The 26,542-nt window shown below is 35.2% G+C and overlaps 2 protein-coding genes, 1 long non-coding RNA gene and 1 other non-coding gene across 6 annotated transcripts; 2 read left to right on the top strand and 2 right to left on the bottom strand.

The window, feature by feature from the left end:
- The first annotated feature begins 3,952 nt into the window (after nucleotides 1-3,952).
- LOC148870048 (uncharacterized) lies at nucleotides 3,953-10,044 on the top strand. 2 transcript variants are annotated; one of them, XM_088967697.1, is made up of 2 exons: nucleotides 3,953-6,354; nucleotides 9,349-10,044. In XM_088967697.1, the coding sequence occupies exon 1, from the start codon at nucleotides 4,937-4,939 to the stop codon at nucleotides 6,230-6,232; it is 1,296 nt and encodes a 431-aa protein (XP_088823823.1). In that variant the 5' UTR covers nucleotides 3,953-4,936; the 3' UTR covers nucleotides 6,233-6,354; nucleotides 9,349-10,044. The 2 variants fall into 2 exon arrangements, with proteins under 2 accessions (XP_088823823.1, XP_088823822.1); XM_088967696.1 differs by having other exon boundaries at nucleotides 3,953-6,652.
- Nucleotides 10,045-13,809: 3,765 nt separating this feature from the next.
- LOC148870047 (tRNA (guanine-N-7) methyltransferase) lies at nucleotides 13,810-19,194 on the top strand. 2 transcript variants are annotated; one of them, XM_088973150.1, is made up of 3 exons: nucleotides 13,814-14,299; nucleotides 15,199-15,600; nucleotides 18,108-19,194. In XM_088973150.1, exon 3 carries the CDS (start codon nucleotides 18,217-18,219, stop codon nucleotides 19,051-19,053), a length of 837 nt encoding a protein of 278 aa, XP_088829276.1. In that variant the 5' UTR covers nucleotides 13,814-14,299; nucleotides 15,199-15,600; nucleotides 18,108-18,216; the 3' UTR covers nucleotides 19,054-19,194. The 2 variants fall into 2 exon arrangements, with proteins under 2 accessions (XP_088829275.1, XP_088829276.1); XM_088973149.1 differs by lacking the exon at nucleotides 15,199-15,600 and having other exon boundaries at nucleotides 13,810-14,299.
- A 6,183-nt stretch (nucleotides 19,195-25,377) lies between these two features.
- On the bottom strand, nucleotides 25,378-25,892 carry LOC148870045 (uncharacterized). The gene is made up of 2 exons (XR_016107716.1): nucleotides 25,831-25,892; nucleotides 25,378-25,680 (listed from the first exon to the last, which is right to left on the bottom strand). It is a non-coding gene; the product is annotated as an uncharacterized LOC148870045 (long non-coding RNA).
- LOC148870046 (small nucleolar RNA snoR128) lies at nucleotides 25,582-25,674 on the bottom strand. Its single transcript, XR_016108399.1, has one exon. It is a non-coding gene; the product is annotated as a small nucleolar RNA snoR128 (small nucleolar RNA).
- Nucleotides 25,893-26,542: the final 650 nt, after the last annotated feature.

Raw genomic sequence — 26,542 nt, 5'->3', positions numbered from 1 at the left:
GAACTTGGTCTCCCTATATTTATGAGGGCAAAAAAACATAATTTGAATTATTACTTTTATTAAATTCATTATATTCCTCATTATTAAGTCCTACATTTAGGATACTAAGTCCTATTTCCTTTCATTAAATCTTATATTTAAGCACATTAAATAAATAAGATTTGTGGATTTTTCTTGACTAAAAGTACATCTTCCACTTCAATAAATTTCCTCTCATTAAGGTATAAACCTTCATTCTCTCTCCTTAGACACTTTATTTGTTTCTGATCAAATTCTACAAAGTAATTTTATATCTAATAATTTTAATAATGTTAAAACCTATGTTCAAAACCAACATGAAAAATAATTAAATAAACCACCCTTTTATCTAAGTGGCAAGTAAATAGTTTAATCATCGGTGTCTAACGAGGCAACCAATGATAGTTAAATAACAAAAAAATTAAAAATAAATTTAAATATAATATTACAAAAATTATAAAAATTGTGAAAAAATTAGGCACATCTATAGTATTATCTATTTATCATATCAAACAACATTAAGCATGATAAATAAAAGTATTTTTATTCGATGGAAATGAAATACAAGATTTAAAACTAATCCAAAAACAAAACCATTTTCCTATTCAAGTGGTGGGAAAATGATTCAACATTTTAGGTCAAATGGATCAACCCATGATATCATAAATAAATAATAAAAATTTAAAAAGATAAAGAAACAAAAATTATTAAAAACATAGAAAATTTGTAAAAAAAACATTTGGGTGTGTCTTTAATATTATGTATTCATCCTATTAAACAAAACATAAGTGTGATAGATAAGTTATTTTTATTAGTGATAGAAATAGAATTTAAAACAAAACTAACTTAAAAGGAAGATTGTTTTTTTTTTGTCTAATTAATGGTCAATGGTCCATAGGGAGGAAAATTATTAGGTGGGATTAACTCGAGCTCAAATTGATCTAGCTCATAATTTTAAACAAGCTAGCTTCGATTTTTGGTTCTCGACCTGGGGGCCTAAAGCTTAGGATCAAAAGTTTTGGCTTTTTTGTTATATTTTCGGGTTGGGCCCAATACTATCTTTTAACTAGCTAAAGTCAAGCCTAATTATATACATACAATCATAAATACATGTATAGACATATATGCATACATGCATATATACAATTGTATATATACATTTTATGTCAAATTTTGTCATGGGACTAATTGATAGACCCAAGTCCAAGACTAACCAAAGTGCATCAAATTTCATTGTAGGTTGGAAGTTGGCCCCAAGTTGAACAAATTAGGTTTGACTTAGATCTGAAGCCTTAAGTCCAATGCATAAGGTTGGGTTAGGGTTAAGCTTAAATTCAGCCCAACCTACTTGACTTGCACCATAATGGTCCAATCATTTGGGTAGTGGCTTAACCAATGATGCCATACTAAAATAATAAAAAATAAAAAAAAAAATAGAAACACAAAAAATTAAAAATTTTGAGATATCTAAGATATTATAAATTTACCATATCAAACAAAAATATGTGTGATAAATAAGAATTATTTTTGGAATTAATTATGTAAATAGAATACAAATTTTAAAGTTTCCCAAAAATGAGATTGCTTTTTTTAGCAAGTCAAATAGGCTAGCACATGGTGTCATAATTATATAATAAAAACCCAAAAAATAGATAGAAATAAAAAATATAAAAAACACAAAAATATGTCTATAAAATTTGTGTGGATATCTGATATCATATATTTAACATATAAAACAAAAATAAATATGATAAGAAGTATTTTTATTAACAATGAAAATTAAATATAAAATCTAAATACACCAACACACCATGCTTTTATTACTTATCCTTCTTAAATGGTTCTAATAAGGATATTGAAATTATTAATGTTATTTGAAATTACTACATGTGTTGCATGTACATATTTACTAGTCAAAATAAAAGTAGAAACTGATACTAAAAGTTAATATTAAATTTTTGTGTATCCAGAATCTAAAAACATAATAAAAATAGTAAAATTTAAAACAATGAATGAAAACTAACACAAATTCATCTAATAATACATAACCCAAAAATAATGATTTGGATTGAACTTGATGTGACTAAGTCCAATTGGGTTATCACAAGGCTCAACTTTTTTTTAATAAAAGTTGTAGAGGCATAGCTGGTAGTTTATAAATTGCAATTAATAGGCTTAAGATAAAATAGTAATTACACCAAATTTAAAACAAACCAACCATGTTGTAGAACACCCCCTTGGAGAGAGAGAGAGAGAGAGCTTAAAAATAAGCTAAAGCATTTGAGTTGGGGTCACTTGTCAACAAAAACAATTTCCAACACCTTACCAACTTGATCTAACACCATACATCTCACTATAAAATTAGGTCCCACCATAAAAGTGGGACCTATCATGTATGAGATGTGTGGTGTCAGATATTTTTGGTAGGGTGTTGAACGTATTTTGTTGGCAGGTGATCTAGACTCAAAGCATTTTCATCGATTGCCACTAACCACATAAAATGCAAAATTTGCTTGGTTAATTGGTAGGTGGAAATAAGATCATTTTTGTATAACAACTAGGATAGTGAATTGTATGATTGAGAGAAGAATATATTTGTATTGTAATTTTCCACAATAGGCATCACAATAAATTAAAATATTAGAAAACTAAAAAAAGAGACTTAGAGAGAGAGAGAGAGAGAGAGAGAGAGAAGTGGTAAGCAGAGTTTGGATTTGCTCCTCACACCAACCTCACAAGCTGAATTGTATAATGATTGAGAGGAGTATATTTGTATTGTAATTTTCCATAATAGGCATCACAATAAATTAAAATATTAGAAAACTAAAACAAGAAAAAAAAAGACAGAGAGAGAGAGAGCGAGAGGTGGTAAGCAGAGTTTGGATTTGCTCCTCACACCAACCTCACAAGCTGAATTGTATAATGATTGAGAGGAGTATATTTGTATTGTAATTTGCCATAATAGGCATCACAATAAATTAAAATATTAGAAAACTAAAACAAGAAAAAAAAAGAGACTTAGAGAGAGAGAGCGAGAGGTGGAAAGCAGAGTTTGGATTTGCTCCTCACACCAACCTCACAAGCATTTGGAGTCACACATTTGGAACATCTTCATATTCATAGGTTGTCATTCACAGGAAGATGTTCCCAATGCACAACTGTAACATGCTGTGAGATTGGTGTAAGGCGCATTTTGTGAGGAGTAAATCCAAATTTGGATAAGCAAAGTATTTTTTTGATTACCACTAACCACATGAAATGGAAAAATCACTTGGAGTTAATTGGTAGCGGCATCATTGCAGAAAAAAGGGTAAATTGCTAAAATCTTCTTGAAGTTTTTGACCATTGCTGAAACTCCCTTAAAGTTTGGAATTGCAATTACCTCCCTTAAACTTTCTGTCATAGTTGCAATTAAGTAGACCAATTCGGTTGGAATCCTCTAACAAGAGGCACAAAAATGTCCAAAATACTCATTCCATTGCTATTAAAACTGGTTTTTATAGAAAAAACAATACAAAGTTTATGAACAAAAAGAAAGAGAATTTAAAGTTGCGGCTAGGCTTTTGAGTGATTGATATGAAGGGAAATTTGAAAATAAATCAAATTTAGAAAAAAAGATAAGCAAGGATTGGGGTAATGATTCATTGGAAGAAAAAAAGAATTGACAATTAAATATTTTAGTCAAAAGTAATTGTATGAGTATTTTAGACATTTTCGAGCCTGTTTACAGAGGTTTCTAACATAAAGAATCTATAACTGCAATTACCAGATTTCAGGAGAGGTTTAGCAATTTACCAAAAAAGTGGTCTGAAAGAAGGTAGCGGCAATTAAGGGGTGCAAAATAAAGAATATTTTTGTATTACAAACAGAACAGTAAATTGTATAATGGCTAAGAAGAGCATATTTGTATTGCAATTTGCCATCATAGGCACCAAAATAAATCAAAATATTGGAAAACTGAAAAAGGGCAAAAAAGACCCAGAGAGAGAGAGAGAGAGAGAGAGAGAGGTAGCTGCAATCGAGGGGTGCAATCTAATTCTCAGAGAAGCGCGAGAAATATTTGGAGAGGGAGAAAAAGAAGAAAAATATATAGAAAATAAAAAGAAAAAGAAAACGAAATGCTGAGAGCGAGACAGAGAGAAACGAAACTCGGCAGCGCAATCGAATTGAAGGAACCTACGAGGATTAGAAGTCTCTGCGTCTCTGAATCTTAAATCGTTCTCGGTATCAGAGAGCTCGGAAAGGTCAGATGGAATTCTTGCAATCCTTGAGTTTTTTATCTTTGGAAGTTTTAACCTCTGCTGTTGTGTTGGATTCTCTGTATGGTTTATGTTATCTTTAAAGCAAAATTTGAACTTTAGCTCCAACCCTCGAACTCATCTGCAACTTAAATTCTTTCGCGATCCGAGTTGGTTAACTTGGTTTGACGATCTCAGTTCACTGAAGGAATTTGGATTACTGTTCGCTTCTCGAGTTCTAAAGAAATGGATGTTATGCGGACTTTTAGAGGGGTGTATTTATGGGTCTTTGCAGCTTGCGGGTGGCAAGAAAATGGGGTCCTCAAAAGCGAGGATTTGGTGATTAGAAGTTAGGGTTTTGATTTGAACAGATCAGAATTTGAAGTTTTGATTGTAGGGTTTTGGAGGGATTAACTAAGTTCTGTGGTCAGTGAGATCGCTGCTTGCGAGCTGCCTTTTTCATTCCCTAGGGTTCACTTTTTTGAAGATGAGATTGGCTCCCGCATTTTCTATTATGTGCATGGAGAATTCAGGGGGAGGTAGAGGTGTATGCAGGATCCGTTATTGGAAACGCAACAAACCCTAATTCGGTTGAAAAAAAGCTGGGTTTTTTGTGTTCTGTATTTGGAAAAGGAAGATTGATGATTTAGGCGTGGTTTATGGGCTGTATGTATTGAGAAATGCAACCTTCCCAACATCACTCGCGGATCAATCTTGCTGACTTGAAGGCTCAGATAGTGAAGAAGATTGGGCCTGAGAGATCGAAGCGGTATTTTTATAATTTGAATGGACTATTAAGCCAAAAGTTAAGCAAGGTTGAGTTTGATAAATTATGTCATAGAATTCTTGGAAGAGAAAACCTGCCTTTGCACAACCAGTTGATCCATTCAATTCTGAAGAATGCTTGTAATGCGAAGGTCCCACCACCAGTCCACGAGAAGGAAACCCAAAAGTTCACAAGACTGACCAGAAAGAAATCTCCATCAAGAGAAGATGTGCATGAGCAAGGTGGTCCTTCCCCAACTTCAACACAGCCTTCAACTCCAAAAATTTGGGCAAATGGGGGTGTTGTGCCGATGTCACCTCCAAAGGGAAGGTCTGGGATTCGTGACAGAAAGCTCAAAGATCTCCGCAGCCCTCTTGGGCCAAACGGGAAGATAGACTTTGTTTCTCAACAATCAACCACTGCAGATGATGTGAGCATTAAAGTTATTACAGAAAATGGGGATTTCAATCCATGTGATTTCCAGAGGCCAGTGCAAAATCATCAGGGTCTTGCAGAGCAACCTGGGAATGAATTAGATGTTTCACTTGAGTGCCCTCCAAAGAGACCACAAATAAACAGATCGGCAGATGATCTGATTTCTGTACATAGCAAGGGTCAACTTATAGTAGTAGTTGAAGATGGGGAAGAGATAGAGCAGGTCAATAACACCAACTCTACTAGAAGTGCCATCCAGGCACCCATTGGGATTCCATTTTGCTCAGCTAGTGTAGGTGGGGCCCGCAGGGCTATTCCATTGTCTAGCAGTAGCTTTCCTACATCTTTCAACAGCGGTGGGTTGTGTGATACAGAAACACTAAAGAAGTGCATGGAACAGATTGCAGGAGCACAGGGCCTTGAAGGGGTTTCAACAGACTGTGCTAATTTGTTAAATAATGGGTTGGATGTCTACTTAAGGCGATTAATAAAGTCTTCCGTCGAGCTTGTAGCAGCAAGATCTGGATATCAGCAAGCAGTGCACCCTCTCCAGAAGCATCAGCATCATGGTAAGCTCATTAATGGTATGTTGCCAGGTCATCAGCTGCAGATGCAATATAGCAATGGGCCCATGGAAGGTATGCAACGACAGAGAATGTGTTTTCCAATATCTATGCTTGATTTCAAGGTTGCAATGGAGCTAAGCCCACAACAGCTTGGAGAAGACTGGCCTTTGCTGCTTGAAAAAATATGTATGCATACATTTGAAGAATAAAGCATCCAAGACGAACTTTGGCCCAATTATAGTTGAGTGGATCCCTACTGGTTCAAAGGCCTTGAAGATTGTGGATGGACACTCAATGCGGTGGCTGATCTTTTGTGGCATGATTAACCCAGGTGACTTCCTTGGACAAGGCTCTACCCATTACAAGATTCAATGGGGATTGGGGCAGGAAATCTCATATTGCCCTGATGCAGGGACCTTATGCAACCTGGATTATATTTAACAACCATTTCAAAAGGAATTATTCCCAAGAAAAGTTACCTGTGATTGGTTGCACTGTTGTATGTTTAGCATTCATGTTGGTTATTTGCTGCCATCACTGCAGAGCTCGAGCTTTTTCTGTAATTTGCAGCCAATTAAGAGGAAGTTAAAGATCAGTTTTGCAGAAATACTGTTGTAGCTTGGTAAAAGGTAAAATCATATAATATAAGGATGACATTGTTTGAATATTCCTTTAAATTGATGTCTGAGAGGCCTAAATCCCTGAAGTAATAATGTTTCAACAATTCTGTACTTGTGAGAATTGACCTGTTATGTTTAATTTTGCAGTAGTCATTTGATCTCTTGGGCAACTTTTTCTTCAGTCAAGAGGATTCAAATAGAAAATCCTTATTTAGAATCTCACAAACACATCATGCAGAGATACACAATATATGTTATATTTAGTGTCAGATATGTAGGGGTTCTTACAACTTTCACATCTGGCAGTGGCTTCTATAGAATGAGAGAAGGTAATTTTGGTGATTTATGATAAGTAAACGAGATGGAGAGGTAACTAGACTGCTTTCCGGTCACTAAAAATGAATATAAATCTAGATTCTAACATTGAGGTCTTTTAGAATTAGGAAGAAAGAGAAGAATCTTTGCTAGAACATTTAACAGATAGAAATCAACTTACAGGATGAAAAAACTGGAAAGGTGGCAGAAGAGATAGAGTATTGTATTGGCAAAAGCTTGAATTCACATAGCCAAATTTTTATTCATCTAGTCAACTAATTTAGTTTTGGATGAGTGGAAAACTAGAAATGATAGGATCAGGAATGAAGCCATTCATAGAAACCTAAGAGTAAGCTAAGATGGTTTAGTCACATGCATAGAAGACCACCAACAGCTCCAGTTAGAATAAGTAATGTGTTACAAGTGGAAGGCTAGAAGAGCTAGGGGTAGACCAAAGAGGACATGGGTGGTAGTAAGAAATGATTTAGCACTAATAATTTAACAGTGGATATGGTTTTAAATAGAATGGATTGGCAAAACTGGATTAATGTACCATATAATTGGGATAGGACTTGGATGATGATGATGATGATGATGAGCCAACTAATTTAGTTTTCAATCACAAGAGACTTTATTCAGAGACTCAACATAGATGGTTAGATCTCACTTTACATACTCCGATTTGGACTAGGAAATTGACCAGAAACTCCTAATTGCTTTAGAACTAAGAAAAAACATTTATAACCCATAAAAGTACTCAAATATGGATTGTAACTTCTAAAAACCAACTTTAAATACTGGCATTACTACTAAAACCAAAAATCCAAGTACAACTCCAAGATAAACCCAAAAATAAAAATTTTCAAATATTTGTCATAGACTTTCACTGTATTACTAAAATGGCAATAACTCACTCAAACACATCAGATGCAAAAGATCTTGGTTCCATTGGATAGGTAACTTGATAATGTAATGACACCAAAATCATTTAAGTAAAGTTTTGGCCATTGCAAAAAAGGCCGAAATAAAGGTTATGTCATTACAATTTTAGCTTATCAAAATTCTAAAAATTCTTTGAATGTTTTGACCTATCAGCACTCTAAAACTATCAAATCCTTGGTTAGGAGTTAGGACAATGTCTAGAGCTTGTCTAGGCTAATGGGACCCACATTTGAAACCTAATTTTCCCCTGGAAGCTCCAAACCTTAGAGCTTCCTTTTTTCACCTCCTAGCCTGCATCAAATATTCCTTGATCATTGAAAGTTCACCAATTTTGTGAAAAGTTACTGTTCTTTTTAATTTATGTCAAAATGTGTCACTGATGACATTTTGACAACTTCATACTTTTAGCAAACTTTTCTCTCATGATAAGGATGATTTGTGCATACAAAGGCTTTCTTATTGAAGTTTGTGCATCCACCAGCTACAACCTTTCATATTGAACATTTATGATACTTTTTCACAGATAAATTAAGTTTTTGCTAAGCCAATCACAGATGGAAAAAGAACAAAAGAAAGACATGGGACTCTAATATTTTTAATGCTTCTGTGCTCTGATTCTCTGAATGATCTTTTTTTTTCATGGAAAGTTGATTATTTTTTGTATATCAAGATTTATATACCTGAATGATTTCTATCTTCTTAGTCTCAATTGAACCCAGGAATTATGTTAAAAATGGGAATTAAAGCTGAAGGTTCAAGATAGTTGAGTGACAAACAGAGATTTGCCGTACCTCTTTCTCTGTACATACTTCATAGCTAGTATGACATGACAGTCCTTGCATTCTCTGGAGTCTTACACTGGAAAGACTATTTTCTGAGTATGCTTTGATGTGTGCATTGGCTTGGTTAGTTGATCATATGGCTTTTAGTTTGTATCTGTCTTCTGAAGATGTCATTGTATATACTGACTGACTCTTACCTTGATTCATCTATCATACTTACTTTCTCTGTGTTGTCAAAAATATGTGTCTTTTCTACCTGCATTCAGTAAACCTATAAATATTTGATAATTACCTTTATTTTTTTTCTCCAATATGTGCATGAAGCATGGTACCAAAGAGGGATGAATGTAGAGTTTATAGGGCTTTTGTTTCTTTTGTCTTATTCTATTTGGCATTTGATTGATTCATATTTGGAAGTCCTTTTACCCATTATAGCTTATTTGTTTTTCTACTTTTTTCTCCATTTACCTATTTTTGTTTTATTCTTCTAGTGTTTAGTCCTGTTTTTTTTTTGTATAAATCTGTAAATGATAAGCACGATTTGATTGTAGTTAGTTCTAACAAAATTGTTAAGGAACAGAATCAGTCTTTGCAGTTCATTTTATTTAATGATTTTATCCTCCTTTATTTACTTTCTTGCCATGGATATTTTCGGCCCCTTTTCAGTAATGATATCGTTAGAGGATGGCAGCTGGTGGCATCTTCATCTTGTATTAGAACAAAATTGTCATTGCGTTGGAAGCCACCTAGCCAACTTCATCAAACCACATTTGATGGATGCAGTTTGGGCAACCTTGGACCGTCAGGTATTGGGGCAGTCTTTAGAAATAAACTTGGGAACATATTTCTGGGCCAATGGGGATGGGAAATTTATTCAGGACAGAACTCATGGCAGCACTGCAAGGCCTAAGAAAAGCTAAATCTTTGAACTTCAACAACTTGGAGGTGAGAGGAGACGCTAAGGTGGTGCTGGGTTGGTTGAAAAACCAAGAACAAGGGCATTGGTGGCTTGGTGCTATAGGCAGATTAAGGAGATTAAATATCCTTTTGATTGGACTAATAGATCTGCAAATATCTTGGCCGATGCACATGCCAAGAAGTGAATAGGGAACAGTTTTGCAGCCTATGCATGTAGAATTGAGTAAAGGGTGTATGGGGTAGGGATTGTAAGTTTGTAAAGCTTACTTGTAAAAGGGATGCTGGGCATGTTGTATCATGTATCTCATTCTTTGACTCATTATTAATAAAAATAGGTGGTGTTTGGTACCATTTCTGTTTTTGGAAAAACGCTGCCAGTTCAGAGCCATGTAAGCTTTTTTTTTTTATAATTGAGAAACTGTTTCTTATTTGGTTGATGTTTTATTACTGTTTCTTAGAAAAACGCTGTCAACTTTGTCTTGATTTTTGTGAGAGCCGTTTTTCTCAGAAACGTCTTTTTTGGTGTTTCTTGTGGGGAGAAGCATTTTTACTTACATGGTGCCTATTGGGGCCTATGTCTTAAAACAAGAATAAACACAAATAAGATTTTGCTTTTAGGATTTTGTGCAGAGTTCACTATTCTCCTGAACCCCAAGAAAAATCGTTGCCTAGGCAATGGCATCATACCAAATACCTCCATAGTAATTTAATTTTTGACAGATGTATGTTTCTTATTTGGCATTCCTGGAAAGCTCGGTGTAAGGCGACCATGGAGGGAAAACAATTCCACCCCTCAGTTTTGGTCTCATGGCGTATATCAACACTAATGGCCAACTGCAGGAGAATTTTGTGCTCATTTGTTTATCACATTCTCCTTCACCCCTCGTACAGGTAACAGGGCTGTATATACCCTGGCTAAACTTACTTGTAACTTGGTCAGACCTCATACCTACTCTTTTTATCTTCTTTTCTCACACCTGTACTGATAGAGGATTTGATGCAATGAATTTGCCTACGGGCTTCTCTTAAAAAAATATACACCATATGGATATATTGGGGGCCTAAAAAAAAAAAAAAAAAAAAAACCAACCCTAATTATAACACCACCCTGACGAACAAGGTTTTCAGCAGGACCAGCCTTTTGAGGATAATCATGATACCCCCTAACACATCAACTGGTTTATCTTTATTTGTTTGGAACTGTCGGGGTGCCTGAAGGAATTGAATTTCAATAATTGTGTTGTGCGAAATAACCCTAATATAATCTTTCTCTCAGAAACGAAGGTCTCTGAGGAAAAGATGACTAGATTAAAATTGAGTTTAAAATACCTTATTTTTATGCGTGTTCCTACTTCCTACTGACTCCATCTTAAATTGGAGAAGCATGGATTCTAGACATCCCTCAGAAGTACATAGAGCATTAAAATACCTTAATCATTCTTTATGTATTTAATTTCAACGGCATTCAAAATTATATCCTCCCTTAATGCATCTTTGAACTCTTTTATATATGGGAAAAGCATATTAACTTCCAGATTAGGGTCAAAGAAATCTTAGACTTATGCCCATCTTTTAGGGATGGAAATTTCTACCCTATCTAGTGGGTACCCACCTTAATGGTAGGGGTGGATTCAAGCTTGGCTCACCAAAAGAGTTTTAGACTTGAGCTCAAGCTCGTGCTTGATTCGAGCTAGAGACTTGAACTTGAATTTGCTGCTCGATTCAAGAGCTTATATGTTCGAGCTCAACTCAGCTCAAGCTCAACTATGAGTCAAGCTTCCTATAAAAAATAAAATTATATATATTACAAAAAATTAAAAATTATAAAAATTATTTATTATTATACATAAAAAATAAAAAATATTATATATATATATATATATATATATATATATTATACATATAATAATAATTATTTATTAAAATATATGTATGTGTGTATGTATATATGTATTAGGCTCAATTAGAATTGTGAGTCTCATGAGCCGAACTTCATTGGGCTCGGGCTCAGCTTGATTAGTAGACGAACCTATATAGTAGGCTTGAGCTTAACTTGAAGTTCGATTTAAATCGAGTAGAATCAAGCTTTTCATGAGCCAAGATCCATTAACTTGTGAAAAGCTTGATTCATTTCCACCCTTACCCGATGAGGTGGGTTTTTTTGCTTAAAGGATGGGTTTTGGGATTCTACAACCCATACGGGTACGGATAGGGTACAAACCCAACTCTCCCCAACCTACATATTATTGAGCAGCATGTAAACTTTAGCATTAAGTGTTGAATTTAATAATCTTTTGAATTCCATGCAAAGTATAATTGATAGTTTATATGCTTTTTACATGTCCTAATCGAATAATTATAAAATTTATTGTTTGTTTGTGTTATTTTACTTATTTATTCCCTATATATAACAAGGAACGATGGAGAGCTAGATGTGAATCCTGAACCCAATCCACCCCTATCCTTAAATTCAGGGAGGAGAGGATATTTATATTTTCATATTCAATGAGGGTTTGGATTCTCAAAATCTAACACGCTATAAGTTTTTAGGCAAATAAGAGATGGGAGGTTTAGAAAAATTAGCATAATCTATAATTTATAAAACCATCCCCAAACCTGCCCCATTAATTGTAATCCCTACCATCTTTGTCACTATTCTCAATTAGACTTTCATACTCTAAAGTTGGCTCATAATCAAACAAGCCACCAGTATCGATGTAATTCACATCAATATTGACATATTCAATTTCATGACCATCTTCAACCTTCCATCTTATCCTTCATCAAATCCAACATATTCAATCCTCTTCATTGTCATCACTAAAATCATAATAAAGATTTAATTCGTCTAGATCGTCTGCCATTTGCCTAGACAAAACGGAGAAGTACGAACAGGCCTAATGTAGATTTTTTATTTCTACTGCAGAATTATAAACATTCAAAATGTCAATAACCCACACTTTATACAGCAATGCCCGCTCGTAAATTAGCATCAGTTCCGAGCTGACATCTACCCCAACAGTACTTTAGCCTATAAACTCTAACCCTTGGGCTGAATCGTCATTCTCCAAAAAAAAATACATCTTAAATAAAACAACTTAAATTGAACCCAACCACCATTGCTTCTACATCATCTCAAAATCTAATTTTGAAAAGAAAAATAAGTATCACTAATTATCCGGTAAAACCCTGAGTGTTACATAGAGATGAATAAATTCTATAAGTTTTTAATATCATTAATTGTAAGTTCTTAAAGCAATTTTTACCACCTGAAATGAATGTTACTAGATAGATGGGAAAAATCTATGATGCCAGAAATATGAGAAGAGTTTTGATCGATCAAAATCCATTCATGTATTTTGATAAATAACACCTAACCAATGTTTAAAATATTGATATGCCTGATATGCTAGTATGGGCATATTGGGCGAATCAATACAATTTTTTAGGCTTTTTTTTTTCAATAGGTTCAGGGAGGTGGTTTAGGTCTCCTCTATCCCCTGAATTGGTCAGACCTCCGATACACCAACTATAGGGGCATATCAAAGGAGTCCCAAAATGATATGTATTAGCCAATACGGTCCGATATGTGTCGATACTTTGAACCTTGCACCTAACCATGCTCATGATATTAGTTGATTGGTCAAAAATTTTTTAGATATCATATCTTTTTCATATCATAATCAATATATGAGGTTTAAATTTAGGGAAAATGATGGTTCAGCCCAAGTTCAGAATTCATAAGCACAAAATACAGTTGAGATAGGTACGAGCGGGGAATTGATGTCAATTTGCGGGCAAGTATGAGTGGCAATGTTGGCCGCACATGACATCATGAGATTGGGACCCATTATAAAAAGTGGGATCCGCGTGTCCGATCAATTTGGAAGGGTTCTGAAACACATTTAATTGGTAGGTGATCCGGACTCAAGGTGACTGGATCAACTTCACATTTGCGCCCCACAATACTCTACAGCACATCTCCACCTTCTATTGAGAATACCTACAGATAATCTCGTCGTACTATTATTGATAGTTTTTCCCAATATAAGGTGGAGATGTGCTGGGGCCTTGTGGGGTGCCTTCTGTGAGGCGCTATTATTATTGATAGATATTCCTAATATAAGGTGGAGATGTGTTGTGGCCATGTAGTGTGCCTTTGTGGGGCGCAGATGTAAATTCCGTTGGATCAAGGGTACCGATTACGGTAAGAGCAAAATGTCAGGGACTCAGGGTTAGTTGGGTCGAGGTTTCATCGTAGGATCTGTTTAGGGTTCGAAAGTCCAAAACTTCGAAGGCTTCTTCTCCACCATTCTTAGTGATAGTGAGAAACTCTACCATTCTCGGTCACAGTGAGAAACTCCGTCATTCTCCGCCGTTCGCAGTTCAGTGACAATGAGAAACTCTGTCATTCTCCGCCTTTCTTAGTTCAGTGGTAGTGAGAAACTCTGTCATTCTCTGCCGTTCTCCGTCATTCTCAGTTCGCTGACAGTGACGAACTCCCGGAAGGTTTGTATTCTGCGGTTTTGGGGATTTCGATTTCTAAACAACAGAAGTTTTCCGCCGCTTCTCACTTCTCAGTGAGGTTTCCTCGCCATTCTCTGTTTGAGATTCTGCAAACAATCCGTTCACAGCGAGGTTTTTCCTCAGGCATCACTCCATCATTTCACCTGCTAATTGACGTTTCATCCATCACTTGGTAACTGACTTCTCAGTTCTGACTTTTTTTGGGTTATTCATTGTGCTCTGTTTTCCGACTCCTAATGTTTATAGATCCTGAATTTGTTGCTTTTGTTTTCGAACTCCTAATTCACTGTAGGTCTTTAGACAATGATCTGTAATTATTGCTATGAGCATAACCCCTATTCTACATATTAAGATCATGACACTCTGTAATGCCCATAAGTAATACAATCAGCACTGCTAAATGTATAGCGTGAAGACGCTCAGTCCCCAATTCATTTGAAACTCACGTGCTGATAAGTAAAGGTAAAAAAGATAATTGCCATGACTGTTATTGCTAAAGGTACTTGAATAAAATAGGGACAACATTAGGAAAGGAGTAATATTTGATTCTGCTTAACTTACCTTACAGCTCCACCAAGGTCAAAAGGGCCATCCAGACCATTGAAGCTGTGTTAAGGCTGGGGATGGTTCCATATGTACATGATTTAATATTGGTGCCATATAGGAATTAACTGTAATTTAGGAGACAAACAATTCTGTAACCATGCTAAAATATGCAAAGAGCTATTGATATTGTCCATATAGAACAGAAATGAGAATGTGCTGAATACCAAATTTCTTACATGGAAGAAAATGTTAAAGAAAATCTAGATGAAGAAAAAGGTTAGATATGAAGTAGATGCTCACCAAATTGATAACACTGATGTTTCTAATTCTGGATTAGGAAGAAGACCAGACAAGAGAACCATTATTTCAAATGACCACATCTCCATGCTGTTAAAAGTCATGACAGTTAAATTTTACACAGTATGAGAATAATTTAAGACTCTTGCACTATGATAAAATGAAGTTGTTACCAAACTTTTTTTTTGATAGAAATACTAAACTTTTTTTTTTTTTTGATAAATGAAGTTGTTACCAAACATTAAAGCTGAAGGAATTGCAAGCTTTATAAAATGAGGACACCATGAAGCGGTTCCCTTGGGAAACCTGTCCAAGTCTTCTTGCAGTTAGGAGATAACTTGATATAAAGTGCTAGCTGTAACACAATCATTCAATAAGAAATGGAAATTGACAAGGCAGCACCTTTGTTGCTGAGACTAGATTTGAAAACCAACATCCAACAAACAAGGATGTGAAGTAAAGTCATAATTACAGAGCTTATCATCATTGGAAAGACTGTATTTTGGGCTTGCAGGAATCTGATTTCACATTGAAGAATGCCATAGGCAAAAAAGGCAAGGGATCATAAAGCGGGAATAAAGTCTAGCTTCTGCTGATATATCAGGATCTTGCCCCTCGGCCAAAAGAAAGGTACTTGTATTGGCCAGGATGAAAGCGAGTGGAATGCTAACAACTAAAAGAATAAACATGGCTCTCTGCATATGTATGCAAAGCATATATATTGTTTTGCTCCATAGGATTAACCACATAAAGTATTCAACACCCTTCCCATTCCCAACTGTTCAACAAAGAAAAAGTAAAGAGGTAAAACATCTGAAAAGTAGTTACTGTTTAAGAAACTTGTCACTCTAGATACATTTGCACATAGAAGGCCAATATGGACAATTTGATACAAATATTTCCAGAGACACTGATTTCAGTTCAGGAAACCCAAAAAAACAGCAGGAATGATCAGGCTAGACCCATGGTTTAAAGTATCGATACGATACGCCCCAATCGTATCGTATCTTTTGAGAAAGATATGGTCCGAAATGCCTGTTTCTTGTTTCCAGATGTTTCGGACCCCCAACTTTTTTTAATAATAAAAAACATGTTTTAAGATTCCAAAAAAACCAAAATTTGGAAAAAAAAAAGGTGTTTCGGCCATTTCTAAGTACCAATACTATACGGCCGATATGTGTATCGTATCAATACTTTAAACCTTGGCTAGACCTAGTTTGATGTTGATCATGATATTGTAATCAAGGCAAGGCTTGAGGAGAATGCCTTGAGGTTCACACCTCCACTTCTATCAAAAGAAACGACCACGGTTGAAATTGTAAGCATTCATTGTCTAATTTGCACATCCTTTAATCAAAAGGAAAAAAATGCTAATAGAGAGATGAATCCAGAACCCAAATACCGATAACCACGCTTGCCACAAGAGCCCAAAATAAAATTAGATCTATGGGAAACTCTACAGTTTTCGAGACAAATGCAAAGAAAAATAGAGATTAAAACTATGGGAAATGGTGAAACTAAAAGTAAGCTCCTATGATCCCATAGAAAAAGTGATATTATGAATATAATATTATAATAAGACGGAAGTCACGGAATATGGAAAAAGGAGTTGAAAGATGAAAAGACCATCCCCAGCTGGCACCATTCCTGTATTAATTCCAAAGAAAATACTATACCATGTTACAAATAGTTTTATTAAGAAATGCATTCAAACTTAAACCTTAGACATGATGAACATTGACCTCATTCACAGTTAAGCAGGAAAATATTTCATTGGCAATTTCCTCATAACCTGGTGGAGAATTTGAACATTAAATTTGCTTGTTATCTTTTTTTTTTTTTTTGATAATTTAAATTTGCTTGTTATCTTTCATAGACATGTTTGAGTTATTTTATCTGTTATACAGAGAGACCAAATGTTTCATAGACATGACACCTAAAGTTGCTTGTTATGAGACCAATAATTTGTGGATGTGGGACCAATCATTTTGCTCCACACTACCCATAAAGTGCATGTGGCCCATAACCGCTTTGATAGATTTGTGGTGCCATTCTCAGTTGCAGTTGCATGGGTTTATCGCTGGTGGTATTATTGAATTAACTATTGGCAAATCGGTACTCTCTTTTGAGAACCAGAACAAATGATTCACATGTGAGGCACGTGTGGTGTTGACAACACAACATTCAATTGGTCCTACCTGGTAGATCTCATAAATTTGGACCATTTTTCTTTTCCATGTCACTAGATGTAAGAATTTGTAAAACTTGCTTACAAGGTAAATGGTCATCATGACCAACTTCAGCATCTCTTCATTTCAATTATGACAGGACAAAGTTACAATGTGGATTTCATTGGTTTCATACTCCAGCAGATTTACCATCTCAATAGCCTTATCTACCTAGCATGAAAAACAATTTTTGCCAAATAGGTTGTCTTCTTCAATAACTCAGCATAGAAAATGAGTGCCTTCTTCTCAGAAAATGGCACTACAATATTTTTCAATTTTGTCTTAAAACTCTCTTGCAAGTTTTGGTCTAGAATATCCCACTTAGATATTTCTTTGGCTCGGTACACCAGGGAAAAGCTCTAAATGTCCTTGATGTCCTTTCTGGAAACCCTAAGTAGAGTTACATTAACATTAAATAAACACTAGATCTTTCATTCCTTTTCTACTTAGATTAGAAGTGAGAAGCAGCTAAGGTTTGATGTATGTATTTAAACACTAGATCTGCATGGGTAAGGCTATGACCATCCCATTAGCTGAATGCTTTTCCCACTGGACTGGAATTGCCATATCTCTGACCAGCCACTGGACTGGAATTGCCAAATTAATGGTATTACTAGAGTTTGGTTGGTGTTACGGTGACTGTGTTGCAACGTTCAGAGATTGATATTTTAGTTCAAGCCTTTAAGGAGATAGGACAGAGACCATAGAAACCGATGTCTATAGCTTGTCTGGGTGTTTTGGTTCGAGTTTAAGATCAAATTTCTCTCTATTCTTATTTCTTACCTGTAATGTGTTTTTCTTTTGAATCATTACAACATTGTTTGTCATGTTACACTTGATGCCCCATGAATTTGTAGTATCTCTTATTTCTGCTTTATAAGCTATTCCTGTTCTGTTCTGATTTTCTAGGAGCTATATTACATCACTATTGCAGCAGAAGTGCGCCTAATCGAAAACTTTGCTTGGTTTGCACATTAGAGACCCGATCTATTGTAATTAAAACACTAATATAGAAGGGATGATGTCTTATGATAGCAAAGCAAATTTGAAGCACAACAAGTCAACTGGTCTGCCACGGAAGCGCTTCTACCGAGCACGGGCACACAGCAATCCACTAAGTGACTCCCACTTCCCTGTACCGATTACGCCATATAATGTTGATTACTCTGAACATTATCCAGAATTTTTCCCATCGGGTCAGATCAATAATTACAATGGTGATACAACCAGTAGTCTTGAGGTGAAAAAGATCCAGTTTGCTGATATTGGTTGTGGTTTTGGTGGTTTACTTGTCAGTCTTGCAACACTCTTCCCTGAAACATTAATGATCGGTATGGAGCTTAGGGACAAAGTGACTGAATATGTCAAAGAACGGATTGTGGCCTTGAGGGCAGCTAACCCAGGAAAGTACCAGAACATCTCAGTGGTCCGGACTAATTCAATGAAATATATACCCAACTTCTTTGAGAAAGGACAACTTTCAAAAATGTTTTTTCTATTCCCTGATCCTCACTTCAAGGAGAAAAACCATCGTCGGCGGGTGATCAGCCCACACTTGCTTGATGAGTATGCTTACGTGCTCCAAGTGGGTGGAATCATATATACAATTACTGATGTGGAAGAGCTTGGAGAATGGATGAAGGCTTGTTTGGAAGGTCACCCTCTCTTTGAAGCAATCATAGAAGAAGAGCTCCAAACTGACCCTGTTGTGAAGCTTCTAAGTAGTGCTACCGAGGAAGGGCAGAAGGTTGCTAGGAATGGTGGGCAGACATTTCAGGCAGTCTACAGGCGTATTGCACCATCAGAAACAGAAAATGGGGTCAAGAATCTTGGTGAGCGTTCAGTGCTCAATTAAAATTGGGAGGTAAACATACAAGACGATTTCTCAGGATATGGACTGAATGTTAATTTGCATTTACGTATTCCTTGAAAATACATCGTTAAACAAGTTTAGTCATCAAAGAATATATTTCCGTAACTTTCCTTTCAAGCCAAACACAGCCTAAATGAAAAAAGAATACCAATTGTCGAGATTTTGATAGACAATGGCCAGTCTTTTTACACAGGGTAGTGGTATAAATATTGGTGAGATATTGAAGGTGCTAAAATTTGCTCCTCTGGCCCAAGAGCTCTCGCTCCTGAGCCATGCCAAATTCTTGAAAATTTTCTTCCTTTGGATAATCTCTGCTATGTGGCTAGATTGTCTGTTTAGAAGTCCAAACAAAATCCTCGTGAAACAACCTTATCTGTGCATAAACTAAAGCCACAATAGAACATTGAACCATGAAAACAAGAGAAACATTGGACCAGAATTTGCCTTTTAACCTTCAGTATACTATTTTTCACCATAGTTGTCAAGGCGACACGTAGGCGACAAGGTGCCCTTTGAGGCTTGTCTCGCCTAATCACCAAGCAGTTTTGTACTATGTATTATAAAATGCCTTTTTATTCTTTATTGTTTGACATTATAATTATAAAATAGGTATTATTGAACTAAAATATTCATTTTGTGTGTTTATATACTAATTTATTTTTATTATTTTATTATTTGTTTTTAATCAATACAAACATTACTAAATGCTGTATTGAACCCTCGAAGCCTTTAAAACCTAAACCAATAAGGAGGAACTTAAAATTTTGTCTAATCAACACATTTTCTACTACTTTTTCTTTTCTTATTTTCCTATAACAAAAATAAGGGTTCAGCCCCTATATTTCTTGAATTCTCTTTTCCTTCTTCTACCCTATGATCTATGATCTCTAGAGGTGTAAAGTGGGCCATGCCGGGCAGGCACAACATGGCCCGTGGGCAGCCTGTTCCAAGTGTGGGCCGTTACGGGCCATGCCACCTTCCCCAGTGAAAACTTTGAGTGTTGGCCCAGCACGGCCCATGGCCCAGGCCTGTGCGGGCCCGTGTTGTGCCGTGCCGCGGGTTGGGCTGGCCCGTGGGCCGAGTCTTGGGCCTGGTCAGGCCGTGCATTGGGGCAAAGCTATTTATTTAAAAAAATGATAAAAAACTTAAAATTTTAATTTTATATGAATTTTGTGTATATAATTGCTTATATATACAATAATTAAATAAATTAGTATAATAAAATTAAAAAATATATTTATTTTATTAATATATTATATACTATATATTAATATGTAATTATAATTTATATAATATTATATAAATATATATATAATATATATATAGGTCGGGTCGGGTCGCAGGCAGCACAGCCTGATTTACACCTCTAATGATTTCTATCCTAGGATCTATGATTTCTACAAAAATAAAAAATAAAAATCCATTGCCTAAGCGACGTCTATTAGGCATAAGGCGCCCCCTTTCACCTAGCCTCACCTTAATGCTTTGAAAACTATGTTTTTCAGAACTAATTTCCCTGCAAGAATGACCCCAAGCCAAGAGATTTGAATGTGGAAACATTCCTTTCTTCTTTTGCTAAGCATACTTGTTGAATGATTTTCACACTTGGCTGAATAAAAAGGATTAGGTTTTTCTGCTCTGTTTCTTCGAAGAAAAAGAGTTAGGTTTTCCTATTGTGTTTCTCTGGCATGCGTGATTCCTTTTTTTTCTATTGCTCCCAACTCAAAGGAGGACCTCAAACAAGATCAGGTCGTTGTCCATCAATGCTGATGTTCTAATTAATGGGAAGACAAAAATGGTTGAAAAATCCAAAACCAATGTTTTAAAAATCAACCTAGAGGCTAAACCATTTTTGCCTCTAAGTCATAAGTCATTAGGGTGCTCACAGTTTGGTTAATCACGGGTTTATTTTCTATACCAAATTAGGGTTATTGATTTTTGGCAAATCAGTAACTAAAACCAAACCGAAACTGATCAGTTAAGTGGTTTAGTTAACCATCAATTTGATTCATTGGTTTTTTATTATTTATATTATATTATAAAAAACATATATAAATATATGTATACCAGTTGGTTCGATTAACCACCGGTTTTTTATTTTGGTTAATTAATACCTTTGGTTTTTTTTAAATACTGAACCGATCAGTTTGATTAGCCAAGTTTTTTATTCGGTTTTGATTGGTTCGATTTTTTTATTTTTCTTGCTCACCCTTAACTATCATCTATCTAGATCAAAGTCAATGATTTCACTACCCGATTGTAACAGTTTTTGAGCAAATTCCAGGTTTCAATAAAGTCTCATAGTTGAATCTGGTTTCCAATAAGCTGATAGTGTGTAATCATACAAGTGGTAAACGTGAGTGTCCATCAAGACAACTCCAAAAGCATACAAACCCAAAACCAAGCCAGACCCTATTGGGATTATCACAACCGGTATCGAACCAATTATTAATCAGGCTAATTGGGTCTAACCCTATAGAACAGATCACATCAACAATGGTCATCTAAACAATAGAGAAACCCAAAAGAAATACGTATCTGTAGCAAACACAAGCAGAGGGACTTTTGAAACGGGGCTTGGTAGAGTGGGCAATGTCTGCTACGTTTCTGGTATATGGCGTCTCTCAATCTCAGACTCGTTCAATAGATGAGAAGACGATGCTACACAACAAACAAGACCCAACCTAGGGTTCCCGGTCTTAGTTGTTCAGGACAGCCAAAATCGATAATTGGAGTTTGGATTTGCTCCTCAGAGAGCACACTCACATTGACCTCAGAGCATGTTTTAGCCATGCATTGAGAACATTTTCTCATGAATAAATATTTTCAAGTAAGAAAATGTTCCAGATTCATGGCTAAACGTGTTGTGAGGTCAGTATGGGGCACTCTCTGTGAGGAGAAGATCTGAACTCCCTTAATTGAGCCTAAGCAAAGATTAAATGTCCAAAAATACCTTAATTATAGGAGTTAATCAAGGATAATACTATACACCAGTGTTGATATTTTAATCCCTGAAGCTAAGGAGAGAGCATAATTAGCTGCTTAATTTATGCAAAACTAGAAACTCATTACATTTTCTACAAGAGGGACCAAATTCAAAAATAGGGATTTTCAACAAAAATATATATATATAACTCAAAACATTCTTTGATCCACTCACAGTTGGTATAATAACAGTAGTAGTTAGGACTTTGGATTCGTGCAATGCACAGGTTTTTACCAAGAATAATTGAGGAAGGAGTCCTGTAACATTTCCAATTAAATGGTGCTCTCATCTAAGTCCAATTTGAGTTTTTTTTTTTTTTTTTTTTTGGGGGGGGGGTATGTCTGGTTTATTGGATCATAATTCTAGTTGCAGATAAATTTGTATTTTTTATCTTAGTGCTAATTTATTAAATTTTATTGGTCTATAATTATTTTTGTATTATTTTAGATAAAATTATGAAAAAACTCCTATAACAATTCTATAAACCATTATTGTGTTTTGACCACTATAGTTTTGAAAAATAAAATTTCAGTAACAAAAGGCATTGAAGTTACAAAAACACCTTTATCATTCAAAGAAAAAAAAGTCTCTAAAAGGGCTAAGTGAAGTAAAATGAAGAACTTTTTTCAAGGTATTTTAGTAAATATACATCTTATGCAGTTCGCGGGAATAGGATAGAGGTGTAAAGTGAGTCGTGCTGGTTTGTGCGGGCCGTGTTGCCCTCCCCGGTGAAAATTTTGGGGGTTGGCTCGACATGGCCCACTGCCCAGGCCCATGTGGGGCAGGGCTGGCCCGTGGGCCGAGCTGTGCATCGAGCCAAAGCTATTTATTTAAAAAATTGATAAAAAACTTAAAATTTTAATTTTATATAAATTGTGTGTATAAAGTTGCTTATATATGCAATAATTAAATAAATTAGTATAATAAAATTAAAAAACTATTTATTTTATTAATATATTATATACTATATATTATTATATAATTATAATTTATATAATATTATATAACTATATATAAATATATATGGGTCGTGTTGGGTCGGGTTGCGGGCTAGGCCTCCCACTCAGTCGTGTTGTGCCATACCGGCCCGTGGACCTAAAACCCCAGGCCCAACACAGCCCGCATGGTTGTGCCAGGCCTAGCATGGCCCACGGATCGTCATGTCGGGCCGGTCTAAGTTCGTGTTAGGTCGCGGGTAGCACGACCCAATATACACCTCTAGGTTTGAAATCGAAATGGGCCATTCCAATTCCAACCGTTTGGCTGAGCAAAATCGGAATCCAATTCCTATTCCTACTAGAATGGCATTCCCCCATATGAGGGAGTGGTCATTCCTTGCCCTTCCCTTGGGAAATCCCATTCATGCTGGTTCTACTTCTCATTCCCATTCATGCTGATTCTAATTCTAAAGGATTTCAATTCCGATTCTCATTCCATTTATAAACCAAACGGATCCTTAATGAAGTTTGTTAAGGGTAAATTTGGTATTTAAAAAATTAATGCATTACATCAACATTTTCTATTTTGAATGCTAATGGAAGGAAAGTATTTGCATATCTTTTTAGAACAAGGAAGTTTTTCCTCAAGGTTAAAACACAAGGGGAGGTTCATAGGATTGTTAAATTAATTAAACTATGTTTAAGATTAACAATTTTTTATTAATTTTTATTTTTTATTGAACTTCATTAAATTTGATTAATTATATTAAACCTTTATTTTTCAATGGAACTTAAGTTGGTTAGTAAAAATTAATTATAAAACTAATAATTGTTAGATAATTTTGTATTCATGTTATATTCAATTCATCGTTGACTCAAACTATTAAAACATTCAAGCCATCACTCGACCCTATTTTCTAATTCTAAATTTCCTAAAACCTACTATTTTGTCAAAGTCGTTGATTTGGTCAAAATTCATTCAACATAGGCGGTTGAACTATTAACCCTTTTGACGTGGGCGGTGTTTGGTATAGCTTCCGTTTATTTGATAAACGATGCCATGTCATTGCCAAATCACTATTTATCCCATCATGCTAATCCGTATGCATGAGTGTTTATAGCTTTATTTTAACACTTTCCCAACAGTAAAGCGTTTATTAATTGATGGTTTATCAAGTATTTTTCTTGATTTTGAAGACCAATCAAGTACAAATGTTTATTTAATAAACGGAAAATATACCAAATACATACATAGTCATTGTGCCACAAATTACAATATACAATGTATTGTAGAGAACCTAACTTTGTGTTGAATTGTCTAATTGAGGTTTTTTTTTTTTTTGGCTAACTTTTCTTGATTTATGGGACCCCACTATACAAATAAAAACTCATTTTGGTGGTCTCAAATTTCATGTTTTGGCTCTTCTTATTTATAAAAATTAAAAACTAAAAGAGAAAGGCATAAATTAAACATAAAATAATATATATACACAAATACACGATATAATTACATTCAATCATATTATACATATACAAATGGATGATGTATTATGGTTTGACTAGTCCACCCTAAGCAGTTGAATCGTTAACCCATGACCTAGAAAAACTATTGAACCTCGAAGTTGGTTTTTAAAACATTGGTTTTATTTGTTGAGTGCAGTAAATAATATTTATTATGAAATGCAAATTACTTTAAAAATGACAACTTAATTAATAATTTAGGTAATTAAATTCATATATATACGCTTAATGTTATTTTTCTTATTTTTATGCTTCTTTTCATAGATTTTAATTTTTAGGGCTACATTGGGCTACCCAGCCAGTATAGTAGAAATGAAAAACATTCCAAGGGGTATTAAATCTCAGTTTTTAGGGCTTCATTTGACCTATTAGTCCCAATTAAATCTCAGTTTGGAATCCACCCCACAAAGATTCAGGGATCATCAATACCCTCTAAAACATTAAAGTGGTTTTTCTATGCTTGACCAAGGATAACTTGCAGAAAACGAGTACTGCGTATGTCTGTCTTTGTACAGAGAATGAGCCAGCTGTTTCTTCATTGCAAAGTTACAGAGAAGTAGAGGACCTCGGTGAGAGGCGTTTTTTGGAGCACGAGACTGTTTTCCATCCTTAGTTGGCAGATGCAAGAATCTTAAAATAATGATCCTTTTACCATGCTTTGAATCATTGGAATGAAAGATTCTCTCAGTCTCAAAATATTTGAAAACAAAAGACAGACTTTATATATAAGAGGAGATAAACCAAAATAGGAGAAAAAATGCCGAAGAAAGAAAACAAAAGTTCTGTAAATCGATTGACTGCAAAAAAGCTTATTCCATTTTTCCAAGCTGAAAGGGTTGAGTTTGATTTGAAAGAAAGACGTAGAGAAAAAGGGACTACTGTTGTCAAAATTTTCCTTTGAATCACTCAAATCGTTTTGATCATCGGAGGATCATCAATTTCAGAAAGAAAGGTAGATTCCGCGTACAACTAACAAGACATACAGTGATAACATAATCATCACCCAAAGCAAGCAAATTCGTCCAGACCCAGAAACCAAAAGAATTTGAACTAATTATTAAAATGTTGCTCAGGTAACCGCTCAGGATTGTATAATCACATCAAGCATTCACTTTAAATGCTTTTTTCGATGATTCCTTATGGGTTTCATCCTTGCAACGCATTCTGAGAAAAAAAAAATTGATGAGAAGTATGGAAAAAACCAAACACAAGGCATTCGAGAGAACTCCGACTACAGTACAGTAGGAAACTAATATCGACAACGAATAGAAATCGTTAAAAGAAAGAAACGGAATATAAGAGAAAAGGCCCTGCCTGAGTCGATCGCTTCTTTCTCGCCTCCTGCAAAACCCCAAAAGGACCGGAAACCCTAGCAAATGTTTCAAACGAACCACTCATATTTAAAGAGATTTATTACCGAAATTACCCTCCTTTAAAGAACATATTTACGATGCTGTTGCAAATTGCAAGTACGGGGTCAGCTGTTTGGATCATGGTTTAACTTTTAAGCGGTTGGAACCATTCGACCGAGATCGGATCTCCTGCCCACAGCACACCATAGCCGTACATTAAGAATATCTTCCGTGGGAGATGTTCCCATTGTACAGTTCTCATTCGGCCTACTAACCTATCACCTATCTGGTTCTTTTTTTGAATCGGATTGAATTGGTCAATGAACCGCTTATGCAAAAGTTTTATATCTTTTATATCAATAAAATTAATCTTTTTTAAATAATTTATATCAAATAAGGGCAAAAACATCCATCTTCTTCCTCCTTTAAATCATCCAAAAAACCTCTCACAAGATCAATTACTCTTGATCATAGATCTTTATTTTTTTGTTCACCCTTGTAGTTGTTTGGCTTGCCGCAAGCAAAAATGGCAAAGCCTATTCTTGCATTTTTGTATTTTGTTCTATGCATCTCGCTTCTCCACTTAACATACTCGCAAACCTCTTCTAATCCCAATTTCCAAGCTTTAATGGTGTTCAGAAATCATAATACTTCAAATACCTCTAATAAGCTTA

Source organism: Nelumbo lutea, chromosome 2, assembly GCF_056320005.1.
Source record: "Nelumbo lutea isolate HS-2025 chromosome 2, American lotus-T2T, whole genome shotgun sequence".
NCBI lineage: Eukaryota > Viridiplantae > Streptophyta > Magnoliopsida > Proteales > Nelumbonaceae > Nelumbo > Nelumbo lutea.
Note: the sequence above shows the minus strand (reverse complement) of the source record. Positions and strands in the feature narration are given on the sequence as shown.

Bases quoted from the DNA above. Each gene is read 5' to 3' on its own strand.
- LOC148870047 (XM_088973149.1), top strand. From the start codon at position 18,217: ATGATGTCTTATGATAGCAAAGCAAATTTGAAGCACAACAAGTCAACT.
- LOC148870048 (XM_088967697.1), top strand. From the start codon at position 4,937: ATGCAACCTTCCCAACATCACTCGCGGATCAATCTTGCTGACTTGAAG.